This window comes from Salvelinus fontinalis, chromosome 9 (assembly GCF_029448725.1).
Source record: "Salvelinus fontinalis isolate EN_2023a chromosome 9, ASM2944872v1, whole genome shotgun sequence".
NCBI classification, from domain to species: domain Eukaryota; kingdom Metazoa; phylum Chordata; class Actinopteri; order Salmoniformes; family Salmonidae; genus Salvelinus; species Salvelinus fontinalis.
In genome coordinates, this window is record NC_074673.1 from 31,160,514 (window position 1) to 31,188,460 (window position 27,947).

Genomic DNA, 27,947 nt, shown 5'->3' on the forward strand with positions numbered 1-27,947 from the left:
TGGGCTGTGTGCTCTTAACTAAATGTATAAAAACAACTACATTTGGGCACCAAGAGGTCTATAGCTTTAGTGCATGGAAGATCATTGTGTTTGAATTAAATGCATAACTCTATAAATACGGTTTATTTACAATTTACAATACTGCAATTGTATTACAACTATTGTATCACCCTTGACAACCAGATCTCTCATCTCATGGAGTTGATATTTTATATAGATTCATGTGCCCAAGTCCACCATGGGCTTCAGTCATATGACATAGTAACATTGTGGCAGTGTAGAGTAACAATCTCAGATATCACAAATAACACATGACAATAAGAACAGGCTTTAGGAAGATGTTTTTATTAGAACAGTAGAATACATCATCATCATTATCGTCGTCATCATCATCATCATCATCATCATACCAAACACAGTCTATACAGCAGCAGCAGTTTACACCCTCATTTACACTCAGCAGCCCTGCCAGTGGTTGAAGTGGGATGGAGATGAATGGTACAGAGAATCAGCACCTTTTATACTGTAGAATACCGGCTCTAGAATAGGACCTGATATGGCACTTTAAGAACTGACTCCTATACAGAGACAGACCAACTGTACTGCTTCACTATGTGAGCCCACTAGCACCTGTTGTAAGAGGTCTGGACTCTGTAGGCAGTATGTCACTGGTTCAAACCCTGCTTAGGCTGTTCCACCTGGATCTCTACATCCACACGGATACAGATAATGGGGAGATCATGTATAATCTTGCTACCTGACCATGTGTACTGATCCACGTTGCATTGTTGTGTTTGATAAGAATGACATTGTAATATACTTTATATTTACTGTAGCTATGTGTGATTGACAGATCTGTATAGATGTTTGCATCCAAAGTGATTTCCAGTCCAGATAAACAAGAGTATCTCTGAGTGCCAGTGGAATACACCAGAGTACTTAATTTATGCCGTACTTCCAGTAACTCGTTCTGTGCGTCTTTACACCTCAGTAACAGGTAAATGTGTGTTGCCTCTAAGCTAAGAGCAGACCATCACAAACAACATTAAACAATGCATCGTTATAGAAACAAAAGTACACTAGAATGGCATTCACATGCAATTAGTATACATTGTCATACTGTTGGACCATGGGATTTACTCTTCAATGTTTATGTTGTGTTCACAGGTGTGTACATTCCAGGTTCTCTGTCTGTCTCTGTATGTCTCTCTGTGTTGAGATATTACAAAAGGAAACATCTCCTGACGTACATAAAAAAACATATGTCAGAAAAAAACATCTCCTGATGTACATACTCTCAGAGTAATGTAGTGATTCAAGGAAAGATACATAGAAGAACATATATAGTCCTGGACAATAACAAAATACATGTGTGTATTGCTGGAAGAGTAAGATATGCTTGAAAGTAAATTTGCAGGCTGACATGGGCAAACAGACATAGACAGATGGTACAGTAGTGGTATGTTAAATATTGTAATAGAACCCTGCATGTTCCATACAACACCAGTGGTGTTTTTTTTAAGAGTGGAAAGTATTTGCTCTGTTAGTTGGTCCTGTTTGCCAGCATGTACATGTTACATGTAGGTGTTATCATAAAGTAACAGTTAGAGGCATATAATGACATGTTACACAATGTTTTCTCAAATAGATAAACGTATATCATATAATTTTTCACAGTGTACATATACTGTATATCAATATATATGTACAGTACCTTCAGAAAGTATTCATACCCTTTGACTTTTTCCACATTTTGTTGTGTTACATCCTGAATTTAAAATAGATTACAATTTAGATTGTGTGTCAGTGAACTACACACAGTACCACATAATATCAAAGTGAAATTATGTTTTTAGACATTTTTACAAATTATTTTTGAATGACTACCTCATCTCTGTACCCCACACATACAGATAATTGTAAGGTCCCTCAGCCGAGCAGTGAATTTCAAACACGGATTCAACCACAAAGACTAGGGAGGTTTTCTATTGGTAGAAGGATAAAAAAACAGACATTGAATGTCCCTTTGAGCATGGTGAAGTTATTAATTACACTTTGGATGGTGTATCAATACACCCAGCCACTGAGAAGATATAGGAATCCTTCCTAACTCAGTTGCCAGAGAGGAAGGAAACTGCTCAATGATTTCACCATGAGGCTAATTGTGATTTTTAAATAGAAAAGCAGGAAGCCTGCACAGAATGAAAATATTCCAAAACATGCATCCTGTTTGCAACAAGACACTAAAGTAAAACTGCAAAAAATGTGGCAAAGAAATTAACTTTATGTCCTGAATACCAAGCATTATGTTTGTGGCAAATCCAACAACACATCACTGAGTACCACTCTTGATATTTTCAAGCATGGTGGTGGCTGCATCATGTTATGTGTATGCTTGTCATCGGCAAAGACTAGGGATTTTTTTTAGGATTAAAGAAAAGGAATAGAGCTAGGCACAGGCAAAATCCTAGATGAAAACCTGATTCAGTCCGCTTTCCAACAGACACTTAGAAACAAATTCACCTTTCAGTAGGACAATAACCTAAAACACACATACACTGAGTGTCAACATATTAAGAACACCTGCTCTTTCCATAGACTGACCAGGTGAATCCAGGTGAAAGCTATGATCCCTTATTGATGTCACTTGTTAAACTCACTTCAATCAGCATAGATGAAGGAGAAGAGACAGGTTAAAGAAGGATATTTAAGCCTTGAGACAATTTAGTCATGGATTGTATAGGTGTGCCATTCAGAGGGTGAATGGGCAAGATAAAAAATGTAAGTGTCTTTCAACAGGGTATGGTAGTAGGTGCTAGGTGCACCGGTTTGTGTAAAGAACTGCAATGCTGCTTGGTTTTTCACGCTCAACAGTTTCCCGTGTGATTCAAGAATGATCCACTTCCCAACGGACATCCGGCCAACTTGACACAACCATGGGAAGCATTGTAGTCAACATGGGCCAGTATTCCTGTGGAACGTTGGGGCATGTAGAGTCCATACCCCAATTAATTGAGTCTGTTCTTGACAATGGCTGTCTAGCAATGATCAACAACCATCTTGACAGAGCTTGAATAATAAATACAAAAATAATGTGCAAATATTGTACAATCCAGGTGTGCAAAGCTCTTAGAGACTTACCCAGAAAGACTTACAGTGGTAATCGCTGATAAAGGTAATTCTAATATGTATTGACTCAAGGGTATTTATGTATATAATTTTCAATAAAATAACAAGAAATTAAAAATACATGTTTTCACTTTGTCATTACGGGGTATTGTGTGCAGATGGGTGAAAAAATATTTATTTAATCCATTTTCAAATAAGGCTATAACACAACAAAATGTGGAGTATGTCAAGGAGGATGAATACTGAAGGCACTGTATGTGGTGAAAACAAGTTTTGTATGCAAATTGATTCAATCAAACAACGTGACATAGTTGATGCAGAGACATGTTAAAGTTTTAGTTCAAATGGGATGCAGTGGTTGGACTGAAACATAAAATAAAGAAAATAAAGTCAACTTCAACTATGCAACAAATACTTATACAGGGCTCTGAGCAAATCAAAAAGATACACGTTTAAATAAAACATTAAAACATTTGTGTCTTGGAAGAGCTTATCTATACACTTAACACAGTAACTTTCAGAATCATGTTGGATACTTTATTTACCTACTGCTTTCGGAAAAACAAAATCACCTTCTGTTAAATACATTTGTTTATGGGGAAACAACATCATGTAACAAGATAACCGCAAACCATTCCCTTTAGTACGAGGATGTGTCAAAGCATATTTACATGTCTGATTTAAGTTAGAATAACATAATTAGTTATAAATCCATGGCTACTCTGATGTATCTTGCAGTGCTCAGTCATCCTCCTCTCTCCTTAGGACTCTTCATTTCTCATAGAATCCAATCAACATCAAACTGTTGTGCTTTACATGACCTGTGTGTAGTTATGTCCTTGTGATACACACGAGGTCCATCATTGCTCCATCATTTCATCAAACACTATCATCCCTTGTTCCAAGTTAGTGGTTGATAGGAGAAGCTACCTACTATATCTGGGTGGACAACAATGGCGAGACACGACTAACAAACAAAGCTACACTACAGTGGAGACAGAGCCATGTTTTCAATAAGTTATTCTGCAGTACGTGGAGTCCAGTCCACATGTTGGTTAAAACTGTCCCTCCATGGTGCTGGGGCTACAGAGGCCAGCTGAGATTATAGAATAGTACTGTATCATCTGGTGTCCTGTATCATCCTTTGTCTCTGTGCCGTGTCACTGTAATCATGGGTGGCCACACAGCCTACACACACAGACCAGGGCTAGATATTGCCTTTGTTTCCAGTTGAGATTCTCTGTACAAAGTCAGTGTGGAACAAGTCTTTATCTCTGTAAGGAGAGATGAGGCAGGGGAGGAGGTTCAGGGGGGATCTGAGAATGAGGACAGTGTACATGGATTAGGGGTTGGGGGTCAGGGGGGTCATGGGATTTAGGTGCGAGGTCAGACGCTGCGGGGGGCTCTCTCCAGTTCGTGGGTCCGACGGTTGCGGCCCTTCTGCCTCTCTTGCAGGTGTTTCCACTTGGCCGCAAGCCCATGGGCATTCACGTGGGTGTGAGCGTGCACGAGGCCCTGCTGCTGCTGCTGCTGCTGCTGCTGGTGTAGCTGGACCTGTTGGGATAGGTGTGCTTTCTGCCTCCTCTGCTTCTTTTCCCTCTTCCACACCTGCTCACAGAACTCATCCACGCTGTTCAGGGTCGGGTGGTTCACTAATGACAGGAAGTCACGGTACCATAGCTTCTGATTGGGCGATTCCCGGGCTGGGGGCGTGTCCAAGGAGGTTGTGTGTGTGGCAGCGGTGTGTGTGGCGGTTTCGTCATCACGGTGAATGAGATCGTCGAGGCGTTCAGTGTCGATGACTTCCAGGGTGACCTTTAGGAGCGTCTGCATGAAGCCGTGTTCTACAGCCTGGCACACATAAGTCCCAGAATCCTTTTTGTTCAATGTGCGGATCAGCAGGCCCTGCTCCGTACGGACAAAACGATCCTCTGCTTTGACCTGCGATGAGAGGAGTAATAGAATGTTTGCTTCACTTGACTTAACTTTATCTGACATACTAAGATAAACACCACCACATTTGAGATCCATATGTTCAATATTCTTTGTAGATCTGCAGCTCAGACACAGTACCTAGTATCTTTAATACAGTATGCAGTCATTTATGTAATGTACTGAACAGTGTACCGGTCATTTGATGGACATCATGATTGAAATGCTGTGTTATGTGTAAGGACTAGTGTACGGTCGTTTCATACGTCTTGTCTCCTGTCGTCGTTGATTTGTTGGTACTGCCAGTAGGTGAGTGCTCTCTGGGACTTGGGGCTACACTCCAGAAACGTACTGCTGTTCTCCACTGCATACACTGTCTTATCCAGCACCGTGGGCTGCCCATTCAGGTTATCTACAGGGACACACACACAGATCATACTGTGAACACAACGGGAACTCAGCACCATTATAATGTGAAGGGAAGAGAGGAATCTTCCATGAGGAGGTTTATTTGTGAATACATACCATGATGCTGCAGGTCTGAACACTGGGTTAAAGGGTCTCCATTCCTGATGTCCTGTCTCCTTGTCCTCCTGCAAAAACACACGTCAACAGTCAGTTTGCGATTATGCACGTGCATGTGTGTGGTTTTGGATGTGCTGTACTTGTGGTTGTGAGCCAGCCAGGCAGATAACACCAGTGAGCTTCATACCACTGTAGACCGGCCTAGTTCTAATTACAGGGTGGCTGAGGAATCCAATCAATCAGTCACTCATAGCTATTTTACACAGCCTGACTAACACAGTTACTCTCAGCCAAGGATACAGAGGGGATGGATTCGAAACACACACATGTATTGTACACAATGACTGAATAAACAATGGAATATCCAGAGTGAGAAACAGAACAGAGATTTTTTCATTGAGAAAGAACAAGTGTCTTCTCTCACATATCTTGCCTTCCCCACAGGGCTGTTCTCTCTGAGAGTATCAGAGAATTCAGTCTAAAATATGTAGAAATATGAGACCTTCAGGCTAAAGCTCAAATCAATAACCCAATGGAGACTTTTGCGTGGGTGGGAGGCTACACACACACACACACACACACACACACACACACACACACACACACACACACACACACACACACACACACACACACACACACACACACACACACACACACACACACACACACACACACCGCACCCTCCTCCCATGAACAGCTAGAACTTCTAACACTTTATTTCACCCTGCATTCACCCAGACAGTCTGCCCTGCAGATATGATTAACATTAGTTCTCATTGCCAGTAAACACAGCTCAGGGTATGTTTCTGTATCTCAGGGAGAAATGTGACCTGGCTACCTTCAGGGCTAACAGATCTGATTTTCTGTACACAATGTACTCATTATTTAAAGTCTTTGAATGGGATAAATAGTGCTTGAATGCTCACTATGCGCTGAGTGTGTGTGTATGTGTGTGTGTGTGTGTGTGTGTGTGTGTGTGTGTGTGTGTGTGTGTGTGTGTGTGTGTGTGTGTGTGTGTGTGGGTGTGTGTGTGTGTGTGTGTGTGTGTGTGTGTGTGTGTGTGTGTGTGTGTGTGTGTTAGAGATGATGTGTTAGAGATTAAAAGTAATCCAAGAAGTAATCATCTAGTTTTTCAAAAGTATTTGTGTGTGTGTGTGTGTGTGTGTGTGTGTGTGTGTGTGTGTGTGTGTGTGTGTGTGTGTACCTCTTGGCCATGGGAAAGTATCGTGAGCACTCGGTCCCATCCCAGGCACAGTAAGGGTCTCTAGCTAGACAGCACTCAGCACACGCCTTCCCGTACACCTCACAGCGATGCAAAGGCATCTGGGATATGCCCAGCTCTGAGCCTAGGTACAACTGTTGCTGTGGAAACAGAACAGGAAACATTCTAAATACGTGATACCATATGTTTTGCAATATGCATTATGTACCAGTGCCTGGTACAGTACAGTAAAAGAAGGCCTCATATTATTACAGGTGAAGGTTTCTGCAGCACAGTAGTTCTACCATTGTCTTCCTCCCCTGGTATTATCAGAGATCTTTTGGTTGACATCCGTCTTAGACAGTCAGCATCATTTTAACGTCTTCTAACAAGTGTTTATTTTTTCCTTATACAGTCCTCAGGCTGGGTGTTACCCACGACGTTGACAGGTCACATCAAGTCTGTACTAAGAATACAATTCATTTTTATAAAAAGCATAGATACAATTGAGTTAAATTCTTCTTCTATAGTAGTGTCCCTCTCTTCTGCAGCTCAGTGTGTACAGTAAGTGGGGGTGTTAAACACTTGTTTGTGTTGATGAAAGCTGACTACTAGTGGGATACACTCACCTAGAAGCACCACTACTTCATTACATAGGAATGTGGCTGACTCTGCCTGTCAGAAATATGACGTATCTCTGTTTAGAGAGTGGATCTGTATTACATGGGCTGTGTTAGGTGTCTCTAGCTTCAATAAGGCCATGATTCTATAATGTAGGACTGCCTAGTACACCCATTCCTTTTCCTGTTCTCTTCATGTCATGAGGAATATGATCAGCGTTGGTTACCTGTCACGTTCCTGACCTGTTTTCTGTTGTTTTGTATGTGTTTGATGGTCAGGGCGTGAGTTTTGGGTGGGCAGTCTATGTTTTCTGTTTCTATGTTTGTTTAAGGGTGACCTAATATGGCTCTCAATTAGAGGCAGGTGTTTTTCATTTCCTCTGATTGAGAGTCATATTAAGGTAGGTTGTTCTCACTGTTTGTTTGTGGGTGATTGTCGTCCGTGTCTGTGTCTGCGCACCACACGGGACTGTAGCGTTTGTTCGTTTGTTTTAGTCTGTACCTGTTCCTACGTGCTTCGTGTTTTATGTAAGTACTCTCGTTCAGGTCTGTCTACTTCGTTTTGTTGTTTTGTAAAATTATCAAGTGTTATTCGTGTGTTTAGTTTCGTCTTGTTAATAAAGTATCATTATGTATTCACAACCCGCTGCATGTTGGTCGAATCACTACTCCTCCTCTTCGTATGAAGAGGGGGAGGAACACCGTTACATTACCTGCTTTGTGGAGAGTTCCATCGCTGTAATAGCAGTTGGCTCCTAGGACAAAATACATGAGAAATGTCCCAAATGTTACAAACCCATATTTTGATAAAGTAATAATTGTGATGTTGTTTTAGCTGTATGACTTTAACATAAACATGATCTGATAGCATTAGGAGTGACCTACCCTGAACACAGTCATCTCCTCCAGTAGAACCTCTTCCAGGTCATGCCAGGACCCTCTGGGGATGGACACCACCTTCAGCACTTTACCCATATCTACAACGCAGAAACAACATACACACATTCTTAATGTGTGTGTGCACATGTGTGCGTGTGTGTGCATGTTTGTGTGTGTGTTTGTGTGTGTACCTGTGCCTATGAACATGACATCATACTGTCCATCCTCAGCCTCCACTTTGTCCACCACTATCTGTGTGAACTGGTAGTCTGTGTCCGTCTTGACTATGATTGGTCGGTTGTTGATGGGATAGATGGGGTTAAACATCGCTGGGTGTCCTCTCGCAAATGTTATGACATCATCAGGCAAGTCCTTTGTTGAATCAAATCCTCCGAATGTTTTGCTGGGGCACTGTGGATTAAAAAACATCCATTACTATGTGGATCCTTACCTTCATGTCTTCCACTAATTTACAATACAAAATGTTATAACGGTGGTATGGATGCCTTATGTATAGCCCCTTTATATAAAGTGTGTTCCTCCCCTCCCCCACCCCACCCAAAGACCCCACCCAAAGACCCCATCATGCCCTCACCGTGCCAGGTCGTGGGTATGGTACCCGTCCGGGGAAGGGAACCCACTGGTAGTTAGGGCCGTCCCTGTGGGCATAGGGACCTAGAAACACCCTTCTGATGTCTGCCATGCTGTACAGACACACCGCTGAGCCCTTGAAGATGTTACTGAGAGAGAGAGAGAGAGAGAGAGAGAGATTAATAAATTAGAGATACAAATCTACTACAAAAATCTTCTGCAGGATCCATACTTCTCCAATGGGAGTGTAGACAGGTGGCTGTCCGAAGTAAGTACCTGGATGTAGTGAACACTGCATAGATGGTGGGGTTCTTAGGATCCTTAGCGCTCATCAGAAACACATCCTCTGAGAACAAAAACAACCAAAAGAAAAGTTAGTGTCGGGAATAAACCGAATACAGTAGACTGGTATACATGTGATATTTGTTTGCCCAAAACACACTCTCACACAGTACAGCCCCCTTTTCCAGCCACACAGACACACATAACATGCAACACAAAGTCTGATGTAAACACTCACGTAGTTCGTCAAAGTGTGTGTCTATGCCATTGAGTCCAGGTACAGAACACACCAGTCTGGCCTTCAGGAAAGTAGTCCACTTATTCACCAAACTCCTGTGGCCTCCAAAGTCATTCTGATAGAGGAAACACACCAGAGTCCAAACATTTACTACATCCCCCACAAAACAGTACTGCAATACAGTAACTGCATTTTGTTATATTAACTTTGATTGACACCTGAAAAGACAACAATGGCTTAATGCAGCTGTCTTACAGATTCTCATAATACGTTATCAATTGTTTTTTAAAATAGTTTTTCTGCACACATCGACAGAATACAGGCTCCCAGTGATTTTTGACGGTCTATTAAGACTGACGCCCCAAATATGCTCAGCCTACATTTATATGGCATTATAAATAATGAACGTATTGTGTTGAAAGAAAAGCATATACCTCACATACAGAGAGATCAGGCTGGGAGGGTGTGTGCGTGTCTGTGTCTGTGTGTGTAATTGTGTGTGTTGGGCAGGTTAAAGGGTGACAGAGGAGACACCAGTCTCTGCCAATACCAGCCATCATCCTACCCTCAGAAAAAAAGGTGCAATCTAGAAGATGTTGGCTGTCCCCATAGGATAACCCTTTGAATAACCATTTTTCTACAGAGGGTTCTACATGGAACCCAAAAGGGTTGCACCTGGAAACAATAAGGGTTCTCCTACGGGGACAGCTGAATAACCCTTTTGTACAGTACCACCATTGTTATTTACTCTCTCTCTCTCTCTCTCTCTGGCTCAAGTGATATTTTTAAACCACCTCTCTCTCTCTCAGGTTTTCCTCAGTAAGAGAACGACACCAAGCACGACAAACCTAAATATAACCTGAGAGGAGAGAGATAACTGGTTAGGAAAGCATCCATTATGGAAATCACTGTTATTCATCAACTCTGTTTGAGATAGAGGGAGCTGTTTAAGTCTGAGGTGTCTGAATGTGTTTGTGTTCTGAATGTGTACAGTACCTTGCAGAGCTGTCCGATGCGTGCTTGAGTAGCCTTCCCTGCGTGTTCCCCATCCATAGCGTTCTCTCTGAAGAACAGGTAGATCTTGTCGTCCTCGGGGTTGTCACTCTCTGGGATCAGATGGACACTCACAAACCTGGGATCTACACAAAAATATATCATATTTAAGAAATTATGAAATGGGAATCATAAACTTCTTCCCCAGTAAAACGCTAAACATAGTGGGCCAATTGCAACCATCGAAAGCCACCAGATTATCATCAGCTGATTTACTGTTATTAAACCATCAATACATGCTAACATCACCCGCACAGCTGGTCTCAATTGCAACCAACATTTGGCAGCAATTTACCGTTCCTTGACGTGGATGTCAAGGTTATCTTTTAGTCTTGATTGCAGCCAATATTTTTCAAGACCATTTCGCCCTCTGATTGGTGTTACAGTATCATCGGAACAATTTAGTCCTACTTTATGAGCAGACTAAGGACGATTTATCTATTTGACATGGAAAATCTATTGTGGCAATTTATCCGACATGTTGTATGAATGGAATACTACTGTTGATAGTGTAGTAAATTCTTATTATTTTATTCGTTTCCAGTTCCGATGGTGAATTGGTCTCTAAGTGTCTGCAGACAAGCAGACTGAACCAGGTTTTCCTCTAGGATTTTCCCTGTGCTTAGCTCTATTCCATTTATCCTAAAACACTCCTGAGTCGTTGCTGACCCATAGCATACCCATAACATGGTGCAGCCACCACCATGCTTGAAAATATGAAGAGTGGTACTCAGTAATACGTTGTGTTGGACTTGCCTCAAAAATAAGGCTTTGTATTCAGGACGTAAAGTACATTTATTTGCCACGTTTTTTGCAGTTTTACTTTAGTGCCTTATTACAAACAGGATGCATGTTTTGGAATATTTTTATTCTGTGCAGGCTTCCTTCTTTTCACTCTAATCACTTAGGTTAGTATTGTGGAGTAACTACAATGTTGTTGATCCATCCTCAGTTTTCTCCTATCACAGCCATTAAACTGTAACTGTTTAAAAGTCACCATTGGCCTCATGGTGAAATCACTGAACAGTTTCCTTCCTCTCTGGCAACTGAATTAGGAAGGACGCCTGTGTCTTTGTTGTAACTTCACCATGCTCAAAGGGATATTCAATGGCTTTTTCTTCATCTACCAATAGGTGCCCTTCTTTGAGAGGCATTGGAAAACCTCACTAGTCTTTGTGGTTGAATCTGTCTTTGAAATTCACTGCTCAACTGAGGGACCTTACAGATAGTTGTATGTGTGGGGTACAGAGATGAGGTAGTCATTAAAAAAGAATGTTTAACACTATTATTGTGTCACACCCTGGTCTGTTTCACCTGTCTTGTCTCCACCCCCTAGCAGGTGTCTCCCATTTGTCCCCATTATCTCCTGTGTATTTATACTTGCGTTTTCTGTTTGTCTGTGCCAGTTCGTTTTGCCTTGTCAGGTCTTACCAGCGTGTTTCCCGTTTTTCCTGCTCTCACGTTTGTTTTTCTAGTCTTCCCAGATCTGACCTATCTGCCTGTCTTGACCCTGAACCTGCCTCCCGTTATGTCCCTGTTTCACTGTATCTTGGATTACGAACTCTGTCTGCCCTCGACCTGCCCTTTACATGCCCCTTTGTAAAATAAATAGTATCGAACTATACACCTCCTGTGTCTGCATCTGGGTCATATCCTGAGTTGTGATATATTGCACACAGAGTGAGTCAATATTTCATTGGGGGCAGGAGTAAAGAATCTAGACTAGCTGTCCGCATACAGTCATTGGCATAATCACTTGACATGGTAACAACGAGAGATCAATTGATCTGCTGGTCTATCCTTGTGGGCTTTTCGTTGCAATGCAGCTTAGTTTAGGCCGCAGGTGCATGTAATTTCCCGTTCGTAGCGTTTTAAGAAATCCAGCAGTAAGCTCAGGAGCGTGTTAAGTTCTGCCTGTGTGTTGCAATCGAGCCACTGTGTCCGCTACCACTCCCCCACTACACTCCCACTCCCCCACTACAGCCATGTCAATCATGGAGGATTTAAACTTAATGCTGCCTCTTTTTGTTATTCCCTTTCCCTCCTTCTTTTGTCATGCTTCTCTTCTCTCACGCTTCTCTGTCTTCTCTGTATGTCTCCTTTGTTCTCTTACTCTGTGAAAAACTTGCTGTCTCAGTTTCTGTCTATCTGTCTTTTTAGTTTCTGTCTTTGAAACACTTTCTGTCTCAATTTGAGACGAAATGCATTAAATCAGACTGGTCTGCATGCCAACAGACTGTTAGCTTGCTGAGCTATAACCTGGGTATCAACTTGCGGAGCTAACACAAGTCTTCAGGACTCAAGCACGGTTTTTCATCATGCAAGCATAGTTCACTGAACTGAGAATATCAGAACTGAGAATGCTCTTTATTTCCATCTCACCATTCAGCCAGCGGGAGTCGTGTTGCTCAGTTCTGATGGGGTGATGCTGTCCCAACGTACGGAAGATGGCAAAATCCCTCCCCATGAAGTCCGCTGACGTCCCAGAATACAGCTCGCCATCTGAAGGACAGGGGAGGAGGACAATATCAGGTGTATGCGTGAACGTGTGTTTGTGCATGCTGCAATATATGTTTTTGTGCGTGCGCATGTGAGTGTTTGTGTATCCTGTGTGTGTGCGTCTCATGACCTTTCGTGTACAGGTGTCAAGTGTCTGTATTAGTCTATCAGGTACAGCATGGTGCCTGCAGGCTTAACAGTACAGGTAGAATGTGTTCTCACAAGGAACACCTTCATCTACAAGATAATGAACCAGAACAAGTAAGTGTGAAAGTCAGATTTAACAGGAAGAGACTCAGAGGGCCAGGTGGTTCCATTAAGAGAACATTAAAGGAGGGAGGGGGATTAATAAAAAGAGAGAAGGTGAGACCTGGGTGGGAGGAGATCGAGGAGAGAGAGGAGTATGGAGACAAGGCTGACAGGAGGAAGAGGAGAGAAAGAGAAGGAGGGCGACAGGGTAAGAGGAGAGATAGAGAGAGAGCGAGAGAGTGAGAGAGAGAGAGAGAGAGGAGGGATAAAGGTGAAAAGACAAAGAGGAGAGAAAGAGAAGGAGGGATAAGAGACAGAGAGAGTAAGAGAGAGAGAGAGAGAGAGAGATAGAGAGAGAGAGAGAGAGGAGACATGGATAAGAGGAGAAAGCGGAGATGTGAGAAAGAGAAGCAAGGAGATGGGATAAGAGGAGAGAGAGAGACAGGAGGAGATAAAGGTTGATGGAAAATGACCATCTATTGGTTGGAGCGATGTGATGTCATAAAGTATGACTGGTCCTGGTGATGAACATGGTGAAGAAATGAAGCTGACACACACACGCGCGTCCACTACACATAGGCTTGGAAATGAGTGGGTGTCCACTGTAGAGCACTCCTAATGATGAACACTATATATAGCCAGCCCTGTCATTCACCCACTTCCTCTCAGCTGTAAATATGCTTAATGAATGAGTGGAGATGAGAGAAGAGGTACAACTCCCTCTTTATGTGGTGAAAAGTTCTGGGGGAAATTAGTTCCTTAAAAAAAAATTTGAGTGTGCTTGTTTGTTTGGGTCACTCACCGATGAGCATGGACGCTGTGAGCAGCTTGGGGTCATAAGGGCTCTTCCCTCGACCGTTCTCTATCAGGGGCTCCAGCCTGAACACACTGTCCTGTTACATGAAAAATAGGTCAAAATAAAGAGCATTTACAATCCAGAGTTTATTGTATTGTCCTATTGACATCAATGCATGATGTTGGCGTCCTGGAAAAAAAATCTCTCTTTTTTCAGAATGAGATGTTTTACTTTCTCCTAGAGTCACGTTAACCAGGGAACCCAGCCAGGGCAGTAAAGAGAGGACACTGCTATTCTCAGAGCTATTTGACTCTCTAATTCTCTGAAAATGACTGCAGTCTAATGAATAGGAAACACATTTATAAGCCTGACTCACTAACAGTTAGAGGAGACATAGAACACGCACACACGCGCACACGCACGCACGCACGCACGCACGCACGCACACACACACACACACACACACACACACACACACACACACACACACACACTGCGAATTTGGGAACCTCTAAACGATGAAACTCTTTTTAAATTTTCCATCTCATTTACTGAATGAATTAAAACATTTTTCCTAAGGCCAGGAGCGAATCATTATGAGAGATTACCTCACACTCCACGGTTTATGATTTTAAATCGAAACCCAAAACCATAATCTCACATTTCAGTGAAGAGTTTTTCTTAATACTATAGTCTAGCTGTAGCTCATACAAGACTTGAATCAGTCAGAACCATGACATGCCCTATGCGAAGACACATTTCAGTTGAATGCATTCAGTTGTACAACTGACTCGGTATCCCCCTTTCCCTTTCCCTTTTCTTCTACCACGGTTCATATTGGTCAGTAAATAGTAGAATACTAGAGCTATGACTGCAGTAAGCTGACAGATGGCTGAATAGGGTATTACCGGTTGGTATACCTCTAGTTTCTTCCCCACCTCCAAGTAGGCGCAGACAGGGTGGAAGGCTCCGGTTCCACATACATACAGATGGGTCTGGTTAAACGGCTGCAGCACCTTGATGAAGTTAGCGCATTCCCTCTGGAGATGGAGAAAGAGAGACATTTTATATAGCATGGGTTTGCCAGGGGATAGACAGTTTCTGTAAACAACTAACATAGAGGATAGAGATGTCTAAAGCTGTTGGGTCAAAACCCAGTCCTTTCAATTTGGGTCAAAACCCAGTCCCGCCCATTTGGGTCAAAACCCAGTCCTTTCCATTTGGGTCAAAACTCAGTCATTTCCATTTGGGTCAAAACTCAGTCCTGCCCATTTGGGTCAAAACCCAGTTTGCTCATCAGAAGCAGGCCCTCCTATAGAGCTGATCCACTGGACAGAGAAAAGGGTTAACCCTCTCTGGACGTAACACAACATCGCATAGAGCTATGCAGTGAAAACAAACATTTAAATTGAGGGAATTAAGGGCATCTGTAATCAGAATTAAAGGCTTGTCCTGTCTGTATAATATAGAAGTCATTTTCCAGGAATATTTAGGAATTACCTGATCTATATATGAATAACAGTGTTGGGAAAAGGAACAGCCCTGATTGATTTTACTGTACAAATGACATCATGGCCAGGCCAGCTGAGTGAGTCACGGTTGTGGTGTTTTGGAGATAATCCAGACTGTTGTTTTGTGTAATAACTCAACAACTCGCTGTTCAGATTGAGACCAGTAATCTGTAATTCTCAGTTATCTTTTATTCTCTCCATCCTTCTCCTCTTTCTCCCTTTCCCTCTCCCCATGTGTACTCATGATCTCTCCAATCCGGACTCCTGATCAGAAAGGCTCAGAGACATCTGAGTATTAAAACAGCCAGGATTTTTATGATGGACATCAACAGTAAGACTTTCAATGCATAACTGCACTGCAACCAACCAACAAACGTCCCACAACAACAAAATGTTATGAGTATCACATACTGTAACCTCGTCTGAGCTTACTGTGTAGTGTGTGTGTGTGTGTGTGTGTGTGTGTGTGTGTGTGTGTGTGTGTGTGTGTGTGTGTGTGTGTGTGTGTGTGTGTGTGTGTGTGTGTGTGTGTGTGTGTGTGTGTGTGTGTGTTTGTGTGTGTCTCCATGCTGCGAAGACAGTTTCCCCCGTGATCTGTCAGCACTTGCCTGAGCAGGCAGCAGGCCTGACCTCATATGAAAATGAATGTCATCACACTGATGGAAAAAGAGAAAAAAGAACCACAAATAATGCATGACTAAGTTTATCTGCCTTTAGTAGGTCACCAACAGAAAGCAGCTCTGTTGATTGTATATGCCTTTGTTGTCATCTGAAGAGGTGTCTGTCATTTCAGGGTGGTTTACCTGGTTGATCATCAGATAACGTTAACGTTTCTCACGCTGGTGTGATTTGGATGGTGTTAAAGTTTCTTGTGAGATCAAGTTTAACAGTGTGAACCCATTGGCCAAACCATGCACTGAACCAACAGAGTTTGTATGATGGAAGTTTCGTAACAGTTAGCGAAGCTTGGACGTAAAGACCCGTAATCTAACTTTTTGGCACAACATTATTTTTTCCTGGCCTTGTGTATCACCCTCCCTTCTTCATAGATGTACAGTAAATTAGCAATTTTCTCTCTCTCCTTCTCTCTTTCACTGTCTTCCCCATGGCATGTTCACAAGTGTCTTTGTTGCAGTTCATCAAAGAGCATCTGTGGTCTTTCTTCCTCTCCTCCTTGTCTCCTATGCCCTTCAAACACAAAGACCATCCTTCAGGGCTCCCCGCTCATCTCTGCCAGAATGTTTACAGAAAACACACGCACATACACACAAAAGACCTGATGGCCCTTCAAAATCAGCCCTATAGAAACTCAGCAGAAGCTGACCCTGTGCCTGTGATCTCAGTGAGGCAGATACAGCGGAGCTAAGCGGAGCTTATATTGCAGGCAGCACATGGCCCCAGGCTGTATCTGAGAGGAAAGTCAGAAGGAGAGAGATGCAACTGTGTCTCTTTGGGTGTTTACACAGTGTACTGCTTGTATTGAGACAGATATACAGGACAAATATACAGTACATGGCTGAGCTAGTCATGCAAGCAAAACACACAGTATTGAAGTGCCACTGGTATCGACATGACTCTTCTTAGACTAAGGAAAACACACACATAAATAATCTTGTGATATGCCATATGACTGTGTGGACAGAAACTGTGCTGCATTTGCAACTAACAAATACCCATGTCTCGACAAAGCCATAGCTTTTGTTAGGATTCTGCTCCTGTGTTGAAAGCAGTGACTGTAAGCCCATTGGCTGTCAACTTTTAACCCTGTATCCCAGTGGCTAGGTCAACTTCTCTATGGTTGGACTCTAGATGACTAAGGTCATGTGATGTCTCTAACCTGGCCAGCGGATTATGATCAGATTCAGAGATTTCTGTCCATGTGACAACACACATACTATACCAACACTGTAATGTAAAAGGCAGTACGCCGGGAGGGAGAGATAGTGTAAAGGCAGTACTCCGGGAGGGAGAGATAGTGTATAAGGCAGTACTCCGGGAGGGAGAGATTAGTGTAAAAGGCAGTACTCCAAGAGGGAGAGAGAGTGTATAAGGCCATACACTGGGAGGGACAGATAGTGTAAAAGGCAGTATTCCGGGAGGGAGAGATAGTGTAAAAGGCAGTATTCCGGGAGGGAGAGATAGTATAAAAGGCAGTATTCCGGGAGGGAGAGATAGTGTAAAAGGCAGTACTCCGGGAGGGAGAGATTAGTGTAAAAGGCAGTACTCCAAGAGGGAGAGAGAGTGTGAAAGGCCATACACTGGGAGGGAGAGATAGTGTAAAAGGCAGTATTCCGGGAGGGAGAGATAGTGTAAAAGGCAGTATTCCGGGAGGGAGAGATAGTATAAAAGGGAGTACTCCGGGAGGGAGAGATAGTGTAAAAGGCAGTATTCCGGGATGGAGAGATAGTGTAAAAGTCAGTACTCCAAGAGGGAGAGATTGTATAAAAGGTAGTATTCCAAGAGGGAGAGATAGTATAAAAGGCAATACTCTGGGAGGGAGAGATAGTGTAAAAGGCAGTATTCCGGGAGGGAGAGATAGTATAAAAGGTAGTACTCCAAGAGGGAGAGATAGTATAAAAGGCAATACTCCGGGAGGGAGAGATAGTGTAAAAGGCAGTATTCCAAGAGGAAGAGATAGTGGAAAAGGCAGTACTCCAAGAGGGCGAGACAGTGTAGAAGGCATTACTATGTGAGCGAGAGAAGTGTGATGTGTAAGATGAGGTAGCTACTCACCATGAGGTCCTTCCCTGCCCATTTACACTCATCTCTTCTGGAGGTGGATGCAGGCCACGGGATCTACACAGACACAGAGAGATAAGGATACTTCACTACACAATATACATGGATACATTAAATCAGACACTAACCAGTCTCTAACCCTAACATCTTGACCAAGCAGTTGGTCAGCTAACATTCCTTACATTAGCTGAGGTGCTTCTGCCAGGAGCGTCGCTAAAAATTTACTTTTGGCGGAGGTGGGGCATATTTTTTAGATTGCGTTGATATATGTGTGTGTGTGTGCGTGTACCTACAGCATGTACTTTCACGTGTGTATATGTATGTGGTAGGGGTAGAGGAGTCACAATGAGATTTGTTCTCCACTTTGTTTCCGTTTACTCTATTATTCATCCAGGTGTGCAGGGAGCGGCTAACATGCCTGGCGCAGCGTGAGATCCTGTGCGACAGCTCAAGCCTGAATTATTCATAAGTCATTTCTCTATAGAAAGTGAGTCCCTGGATACCTGGCTGAGACTGGCTTAGACTGACAGGGCTTGGGGGAGATTTGCAGACAGACAGACTGCAAACAGACTTGTATGTATAAGAGTGTTTACATTTTATATCAAATCAAAGTGTATTTGTCACATACATGTGTTTAGCAGATGTTATTGCGGGTGTAGCAAAATGCTTGTGTTTCTAGCTCCAACAGTGCAGCAATATCTAACAATTCCACAACCATACACACAATTCTAACGTAAAGGAATGGAATTCAGAATATATAAATATTTGGACGAGCAACGTCAGAGCGGCATAGACTAAGATACAGTAGAATAGGATAGAATACAGTATATACATATGAGATGAGTAATGCAAAATATGTAAGCATTATTAAAGTGACTAATGTTCCATTATTAAAGTGGCCAGTGATTTCAAGTTAATGTACAGTAGGCAGCAGCCTCTAGGCAGCAGCCTCTAATGTGTTAGTGATGGCTTTTTAACAGTCTGATGGCCTTGACATGGAAACTGTTTTTCAGTCCCAGCTTTGATGCACCTGTACTGACCTCACTGTCCGGATGATAGCAGGGTGAACAGTCAGTGGCTTGGGTGGTTGTTGTCCTTAATGATCTTTGGCCTTCCTGTGACATCGGGTGCCACGGGCGGTGCAGTTGCCGTACTAGGCTGTGATACAGCCCGACAGAAAGCTCTCAATTGTGCATCTGTAAAGGTTTGTGAGGGTTTTACATAACAAGATACATTTCTTCAGCCTGCTGAGGCTCTGTTGCGCCTTCTACATCACATTGTCTGTGTTGGTGGACCATTTTGGTTTGTCAGTGATGTGTATGCCGAGGAACTTGAAGCTTTCCACCTTCTCCACTGCGGTCCCGTCGATGTGGATAGGGGGACGCTCCCTCGGCTGTTTCCTGAAGTCCACAATCAGCTCCTTAGGTTTGTTGATGTTGGGTGGGAGGTTATTTTCCTGGAACCACACTCCCAGGGCCTTCACTTCCTCCCTGTAGGCTGTCTCGTCATTGTTGGTAGTCAGGCCTGCTACTGTTGTGTCGTCTGCAAACTTGGTGATTGAGTTGGAGGCGTGCGTGGCCACGCAGTCATGGGTGAACAGGGAGTACAGGAAGGGGCTGAACATGCATCCTTGTGGGGCACCAGTGTTGAGGATCAGCGAAGTGGCGGTGTTGTTTCCTTCACCACCTGGGGGCAGCCTGTCAGGAAGTCCAGGACCCAGTTGCACAGGGCGGGGTTCAGACCCAGGGCCTCGAGCTTAATGATGAGCTTGGAGGGTACTATGGTGTTGAATGCTAAGCTATAGTCAATTAACAGCATTCTTACATAGGTATTCCTCTTGTCCAGGTGGGATAGGGCAGTGTGCATTGCGATGGTGATTGCATCATCTGTGGATCTATTGGGGAGGTAAGCAAATTGAAGTGGGTCTAGGATGTCAGGTAAGGTAGAGGTGATATAATCCTTGACTAGTCTCTCAAAGCACTTCATGATGACAGAAGTGGGTGCTGTGGGGCGATAGCCATTTAGTTCAGTTGTCTTTGCCTTCTTGGGTACAGGAACCCCATTGACCCTGCCACATACGTCTCCTGTCTGAGCCGTTGAATTGCGACTCCACTTTGTCTCTATACTGACGTTTTTCTTACGGGGGGAATAACTACACTGTTTGCATTCATCCATATTCCCAGTCACCTTGCCATGGTTAAATGCATGGTTCGCATGCTGCCATCTATCCACGGTTTCTGGTTAGGGTAGGTTTTACTAGTCACAGTGGGTACAACATCTCCTATACACTTCCTGATAAACTCAGTCACCGTATCAGTGTATTCGTCTATGTTGATCTCGGAGGCTACCCGGAACATATCCCAGTCCGTGTGATCAAAACAATCTTGAAGCATGGATTCCGATTGGTCAGACCAGCATTGAATAGACCTTAGCACAGATACTTCCTGTTTGAGATTATGCCTATAGGAACGGAGGAGAAAAATGGAGTCGTGATCTGATTTTCCAAAGGGAGGGCGGGGAGGGCCTTGTAGGCATCCCGGGAGAGAATAGCAGTGGTCGAGTGTTTTAGCAGCGTACTACAGTCAATGTGTTGATAGAACTTCGGTAACGTTTTCATCAAATTTGCTTTGTTAAATTCCACAGCTACAATAAATGCGGCCTCAGGATATGTGGTTTCCAGTGTGCATAAAGTGTTTGTGAAGTTTTTTGAGGTCCGTCGTGGTATCGGCTTGAGGGGGAATAACCACGGCTGTGACTATAACCAAAGACAATTCTCAGTCGGCATTTGAGTCGGCATTTGATTGTGAGGTGTTCTAGGTTGGGTGAACAAAAGGACTTGATTTCCTGTATGTTATCACAATCACACCATAAGTAGTAATCATAAAAAATAACCCACCACCCTTCTTCTTCCCAGAGAGATATTTATTCCTGTATGCGCAATGAACTGAGAACCCAACTGGCTGAACGGACTCAGACAGTATATCCTGAGAGAGCTATGCTTCCGAGAAACAGAGTATGTTACAATCCCTGATGTCTCTCTGGAAGGAAATCCTCGTCCTGAGCTCGTCAAATTTGTTATCCAGAGACTGAACGAGTAACATAATCGGTAGTGGTGGGTGGTGTGCGCGCCTCCTGAGTCGGACTAAAATTCCACTCCAAGTACCTTTTTTCCACCTGCGGTGTTTTGGAACAGCCTTTGGAATCAGTTCAATTGCCCTGAAGGGTACGAACAAAGGTTCCGATTTGGGTAAGTCAAATTCCTGGTCATAATGCTGGTGAGTTACCGTCGCTTTTATTTCCAAAAGTTCTTCCCGGCTGTACGTAATAACACCAAAAATTTCCTGATCTAATAATGTAAGAAATAACACATACAAAAATAATGCAAGGTTTCCTAAGAGCTAGAAACACGGCAGCCCTCTCCGTCAGCGCCATTTAACATTTTAGTAATTTAGCAGACGCTATTATCCAGAGCGACTTACCACGTTCGTGTATACATTTTCATATTTGTTCGTACTGTATTGTATGTAAAAGTGGGTTGATATTGACCAAATGTAACTGTTACCGTTGCAAGGAATCTGCTGATGTTGACTTGGTTGTAATGTATCATAGATCGTTATTAATGTATTATAAAGTGTACAGTACCTGTGCCAGGGATCTGCTGATGTGAACTAGGTTATAATGCATCATAAATAGGTTATATGTGTATTATATGTTCAGTACAGTACCTGTGCCAAATCCTGCTAAATTGACCAGGTTATGATGTATTATAAGGCGTACAGTACCTGTGCCAGGTCTCTGCTGATGTTGAGCAGGTTGAAGGAGAATATGTGGTCCTTGGCTCCCACCACCAGACGACCCTTCTCCTCATCCAATAGGAATGTGTGGTAAGCTGAGCTATTGGCCAGGCCCTCAAATGTCACCAAGTTATTGGACTCCAACATTTCTGGAAAGAGAACGGAGGTAGAGAGAGGATTGAACATTTACAATAAAAGAGCGCAGTAATTCCTACGGTATCTGATATACCCAGGGAAATAAATGCATTAGACTAAAGAGAAATAAAGAGAGAGTGAATAAGGGAGACAGTGAAGTCTTAGCATACACAGCATCTAATAGCATCTTATATCAGACATCGTGATGTGTCTCCTCAGCATATTCACCATGTCAGAGAGGAAACATCCCATCCCCACACGGAGACATGCAGCAGGGTCCCCACTGGGTACACACTGGTTGAATCAATGTTGTTTCCACGTCACTTCAATTAAATTACATTGAACCAACGTGTAAAAGATGTTGAATTGACATCTGTGCTCAGTGGGTCTAGATCTCAACTCCAAAAGACTAGGGAGCTACCAGAGAGAGAGAGAGAGCGAGAGAGCGAGAGAGAGAGAAGGTGCTTTGGCTCAGATTTAATATCTCTCTGTCGATTGTGTTCTCTCTTGCCCATCACACATTCTCCCTCACACCCTCTTCCCCACACTAGCTTGCATCCAACAAAATGTTTTCTATTAATCAGCACTGCCAACCGTGCTTAGACTATGTGGCCACTCGGGCAGTGCCTATGCTGAAGAGCCAACGACCAAATGGTCTGGCTGGGGGAACTGACCTTGACTGGGCCAGTCAAGCAGAACTAGATCACAGAACAAACTCACAGTGGAAAACAGAGACTATTCTCCATTCACTATTATGAACAGCCAGTCTCAGTGTAGACACTGGTTAATTACTGCAAACCACAACAACCATGAGGTCATTTTAATTATTGTATAAATAGCAAGCCCAGGGGTTTTGCTGTGTAATGCCTGGGTGCTTGAACAGGTTAGCCAAACAGAGCTAGACTATATAACTCACAATGGAAAACTGTAGGGAATATGAATATGACACTGGAGTAAAAATAGCACAATAATGACTGTCTGGATGTCTGTTTCCTGTAGGCTTTGGTGAAGAACTTGAAACCACTACAACAACCATTAGGTTGTTGTCAACTAACAGCCCAGTATTATGCAATGCAATATTTACCACATTTTTGTCTGAGGGGTGTTATTTTGACTGCCAGGGTTGGGAGTAATCAATTACATGTAAACTGATTACAAAGAAATGGTAACTGTAATCAGTTACATTACCAGAAAACATATTTTAATCAGATTACAAATACTTTTGAAAAACTAGATGATTACTTCTTGGATTACTTTTAATCTCTAACACATCATCTCTAACACACACACACACACACACACACACACACACACACACACACACACACACACACACACACACACACACACACACACACACACACACACACACACACACACACACACACACACACACACACACATGTACCCACCCATGTATGCACACACACACACACCATTCCTTCTCACAATCTCTCCTCACCCACCCGCGTGTGTGTGTGTGTGTGTGTGTGTGTGTGTGTGTGTGTGTGTGTGTGTGTGTGTGTGTGTGTGTGTGTGTGTGTGTGTGTGTGTGTGTGTGTGTGTGTGTGTGTGTGTGTGTGTGTGTGTGTGTGTGTGTGTGTGTGTGTGTGTGTGTGTGTGTGAGAGGAAGAGAGTGAAAGAGAGAAGGAAAAGTAATTATGCATAATTATGGGAAATGCATTGTGAAACTTGTGAATAAGCGACAGTCAGGTGGAGGGAGGGAGAGAGGGAGAGAGGGAGAGACAGGGAGAGTGTGTGAGAGAGAGGGGGACAGGGAGAGTGTGTGTGAGGGAGAGCCAATAATGAAGTAGTCTCTAAGGAACTGTTGAGATGAGTGTCTGTAACACTCTGTAATTCTGGGCACCTCAGTCCCTACACTCTTTCATTGTATTTTTCCTCCTCTGTCTCTCGGTCTCCCTCTCTGTCTCTCTCTGTCTCTCTCTGTCTCTCTCTCTGTCTTCCTCTCTGTCTTCCTCTCTGTCTCTGTCTCTGTCTCTCCCCACAGACCAATGTGGTTGGACAGAGGCAGTATTGACACACTCCCTCCACACTTATGGCTGGAAAGCTGGATGGAATATATGTTTACCTTAGTCCTAGAAAAACATTCACACAGATGAACTAGAAAAACGTAGCCACTATGTACAAACATTGGTCTCGTCTATCAGGAGGGATGACAAAGACAGTAGATGGGAGTACAGGGCTCCAGATTGTTGGACTCCTGAGCAAGACTATGTTTCACTTAAATGTTTTTGTCAAATAGGGTTTTTCCTGAAATAGTGATAGCCAACATGTGTGAGTGTTCTCTGGGGTGACATTGGTAATGGTCAGTGTGGCCATGAGTGTACTAACACTATGTAGGGTAGAGGTATAGTTCACTAGACTCTATGTGGGGGTAGAGATACAGCTCACTGGACTCTATGTGGGGGTAGAGACTATAATAATATAATAACTATAATGTGTAGACTTTCCCAGATACAGTTTAGGCCATCCTGTCATCAGTCATAATGTCTCAGATGACAACCGAACTGACATCATATTCATTAAGTACCAACGCATTTTTTCAACTGGTTCTTTTACCGAAATATGGTTCCTTTCCCTCCACTTGTTTGATGTTCCCAGACTATCTATGTTTAACTTCTTGACACTAGGGGCCAGAATATATATATTTTTTAAAATAATGTTCCCAAGGTAAACAGACTATTTCTCAGGCCCAGATTGTAGAATATGTATATAATTTACAGATTAGGATAGAAAACACTCCAAAGTTTCCAAAACTGTCAAAATATTGTCTGTGAGTATAATAAAACTGATTCTGCAGGCGAAAACCTGAGGAAATCCAACCCGGAAGTGCATTTAAAAAAGAAAAATCCCTGTTCCGTTGCCTGCCCCTCTTCCATTTAAAGGGGTATCAACCAGATTCCTTTTCCAATGGCTTCCTCAGGCTTTAGACATAGTTTCAGGCTTTTATTTTGAAAAATTAGCGAGATTTTTCAAAACGAGTCAGGTGTCCTTTGATTAGTTGCTGCGCGCGAGAGGGGTAGCTCAACATTTTCTTTATCTCTTTTATTGAATAGTTTACCGTTCGGTTGAAATATTATCGATTATGTATGTTAAAAACAACCTGAGGACTGATTATAAAAACGTTTGACATGTTTCTACGAACATTACGGATACTTTTGGGAATTTTCGTCTACCTTTCAGGAACGGAACGAGGCTGTAGTTTTCTGAACATAACGCGCAACCCAAATGGCGTTTTTTGTTATAAAACTAATATTTATCGAACAAAAATAACATTTATTGTGTAACTGGGAGTCTCGTGAGTACAAACATCCGAAGATTATCAAAGGTAAGCGATACATTTGCGATTTATCGCTTAAGATTGCTTTTCTGACTTTCGTGACCAAGCTAATTTAAGGCTAACTGTACTAGAATTGATTGATACACTCACAAACACTTGGATTAATTTCGCTGTAAAGGATATTTTCAAAATCTGACACGATAGTTGGATTAACAAAGGCTATTCAAGAGTCCCTCTGTAGAGTCAAGAGAGAGAGAAGGGAGAAAGGTATTTATGGGGGGGTCATAAATCTTACCCACAGGCCAACGTCATGACAGGGGGTAGAGAAATAGCTCACTAGACTCTATGTGGGGGTAGAGATACAGCTCACTAGACCCTATGTGGGGGTATAGATAGAGCTTACTAGACTCTATGTGGGGGTAGAGATATAGCTCAATAGACCCTATGTGGGGCTATAGATAAAGCTCACTAGTCTCTATGTGGGGGTAGAGAAATAGCTCACTAGACTATGTGGGGGTAGAGATATAGCTCACTAGACTATGTGGGGGTAGAGATACAGCTCACTAGACTATGTGCGGGTAGAGATACAGCTCACTAGACTATGTGGGGGTGGAGATATAGCTCACTAGACTATGTGGGGGTAGAGATACAGCTCACTAGACTATGTGGGGGTGGAGATATAGCTCACTAGACTATGTAGGGGTAGAGGTATAGCTCACTAGACTATGTAGGGGTGGAGACATAGCTCACTAGACTATGTGGGGGAGAGGTATAGCTCACTTGACTATGTGGGGGTAGAGATACAGCTCACTAGACTATGTGGGGGTGGAGATATAGCTCACTAGACTATGTAGGGGTAGAGGCATAGCTCACTAGACTATGTAGGGGTGGAGACATAGCTCACTAGACTATGAGGGGGTAGAGATATTGCTCAGTAGACTATGTGGGGGTAGAGATATAGCTCAGTAGACTCTAGGGCTGGGCAGTATACCGCATTTTACTATATACCGGTGTTGATGCATGGACCGGTTTGGGTTTTTACTTTACCTTCTATAACAATTTTTAAATGTTTGGTTTGTTAAATGTGATGTCACTCCGTTTTTATAGTCTACTCTGCTGCCGGAGTCGTATATCTCCCTTTCTCTCAACAATCTCTGCCCTCTGGCACTTAAGGAGTGCAGTTGTTGTTGCTCAACCACGAGATAATTTGCAGACTGTTCACTCTTCAGTCTCCATTGTCATGGTCAAGATTCAGCAATATGTTGATGACAACGATGTTGCTTCCACTTTGCTTCTTAATATAAATCCACAAGCGCTCTATAATTACACTATTAGTTTGTGTTTCTTACTGAGTCAGAGCAAACATAACTAGCTAATACAGCCTGATACCAGGGCTGGTGTATGCCTAAATCAGCATGTTGTTTGTGCAACAGTATCTTTCTAAATTAGAGAGGAATAGGTGAAACATGAAAATGTTAGCTATTACATGAAGTAAGAGAAAACATTTAATGTAGCCAAAGATTATAGGGTCCCACTCGCCTGGGAAACACTGACCAACACTTTGGTTCCTACCCTGTCACAATAACACCTCCAATGAGATCCTATTAGTATTTTAATTCCTAATTCTATGAATGCCTCCCTGCCTTTTTCATTCGTTGTCATGTCAATCAACACTGTATTCAAAGTGCTCAGTAGACTAATGGGAATGTCCTGTTGATGTAGTCCAGGTCACACCACAGTCATACATTACACTGTATTTGTCTACAGCTATCTGTGTTATACCAACCAATCATCTACAACCAACCTGAGACCTCTTTACAACCAATATACAGTACAACCAATCTGAAACCGAGGCCTCTACAACTAATCTTTAGCCCAATGTGGGATTGATAGTAGATGTATTACTATGTGTGCTAAATGAATACATTAGCTGGTGGTAGGTTTCAAAGTGCTTTATGATATATCAACACCTTACATGCTGACTACACAGTGTGTGCACGTGCGCCATCGTGCGTATGTTGACTTTGTCCACCCACACCAGACGAGATCAGGACACGCAGGTTGAATGATCAAAACAAACTCTGAGCCAACTGTATTAATTTGGGGACAGGTCGAAAAGCACTAAACATTTATGGCAATTTAGCTAGCTATCTTGCTGTTGCTAGCTAATTTTCCTGTGATATAAACATTGGGTTGTTATTTTACCTGAAATGCACAAGGTCCTCTACTCCGACAATTAATCCACAGATAAAAGGGTAAACCGAGTTAGTTTCTAGTAATCTCTCCTCCTTCAGGCTTCTTCTTGTTTTTTGGACTTTATATGGCGGTTGGCAACAAACTTTAAGGTGCATTACCACCACCAACTGGACTGGAGTGTGGACCTCAGTTCATCTTTCAATCACCCACGTGGGTATATGCTCCTAAAAACCAATGATGAGACGGGAGAGGCGGTACTTTCAGCGTATCATGC

The 27,947-nt window shown here is 42.9% G+C and overlaps 1 protein-coding gene across 1 annotated transcript in view; it reads right to left on the bottom strand.

The window, feature by feature from the left end:
- Positions 1-322: 322 nt before the first annotated feature.
- Positions 323-27,947, bottom strand: part of LOC129862419 (semaphorin-3ab-like) — a 55,239-nt gene continuing 27,614 nt past the window's right edge. Inside the window, exons 2-17 of the mRNA XM_055934083.1 lie at positions 22,030-22,190; positions 18,242-18,304; positions 14,918-15,037; positions 14,004-14,094; positions 12,836-12,955; positions 10,397-10,539; positions 9,401-9,515; positions 9,157-9,226; positions 8,885-9,029; positions 8,481-8,700; positions 8,296-8,387; positions 8,124-8,165; positions 6,794-6,951; positions 5,587-5,654; positions 5,328-5,473; positions 323-5,070 (exon numbers count right to left, since the gene is read on the bottom strand). Of these exons, the coding sequence (XP_055790058.1) occupies positions 4,516-5,070; positions 5,328-5,473; positions 5,587-5,654; positions 6,794-6,951; positions 8,124-8,165; positions 8,296-8,387; positions 8,481-8,700; positions 8,885-9,029; positions 9,157-9,226; positions 9,401-9,515; positions 10,397-10,539; positions 12,836-12,955; positions 14,004-14,094; positions 14,918-15,037; positions 18,242-18,304; positions 22,030-22,190 (2,309 nt within the window). The 3' untranslated portion in view covers positions 323-4,515. The remainder of the gene's footprint in view (positions 5,071-5,327; positions 5,474-5,586; positions 5,655-6,793; positions 6,952-8,123; positions 8,166-8,295; positions 8,388-8,480; positions 8,701-8,884; positions 9,030-9,156; positions 9,227-9,400; positions 9,516-10,396; positions 10,540-12,835; positions 12,956-14,003; positions 14,095-14,917; positions 15,038-18,241; positions 18,305-22,029; positions 22,191-27,947) is intronic.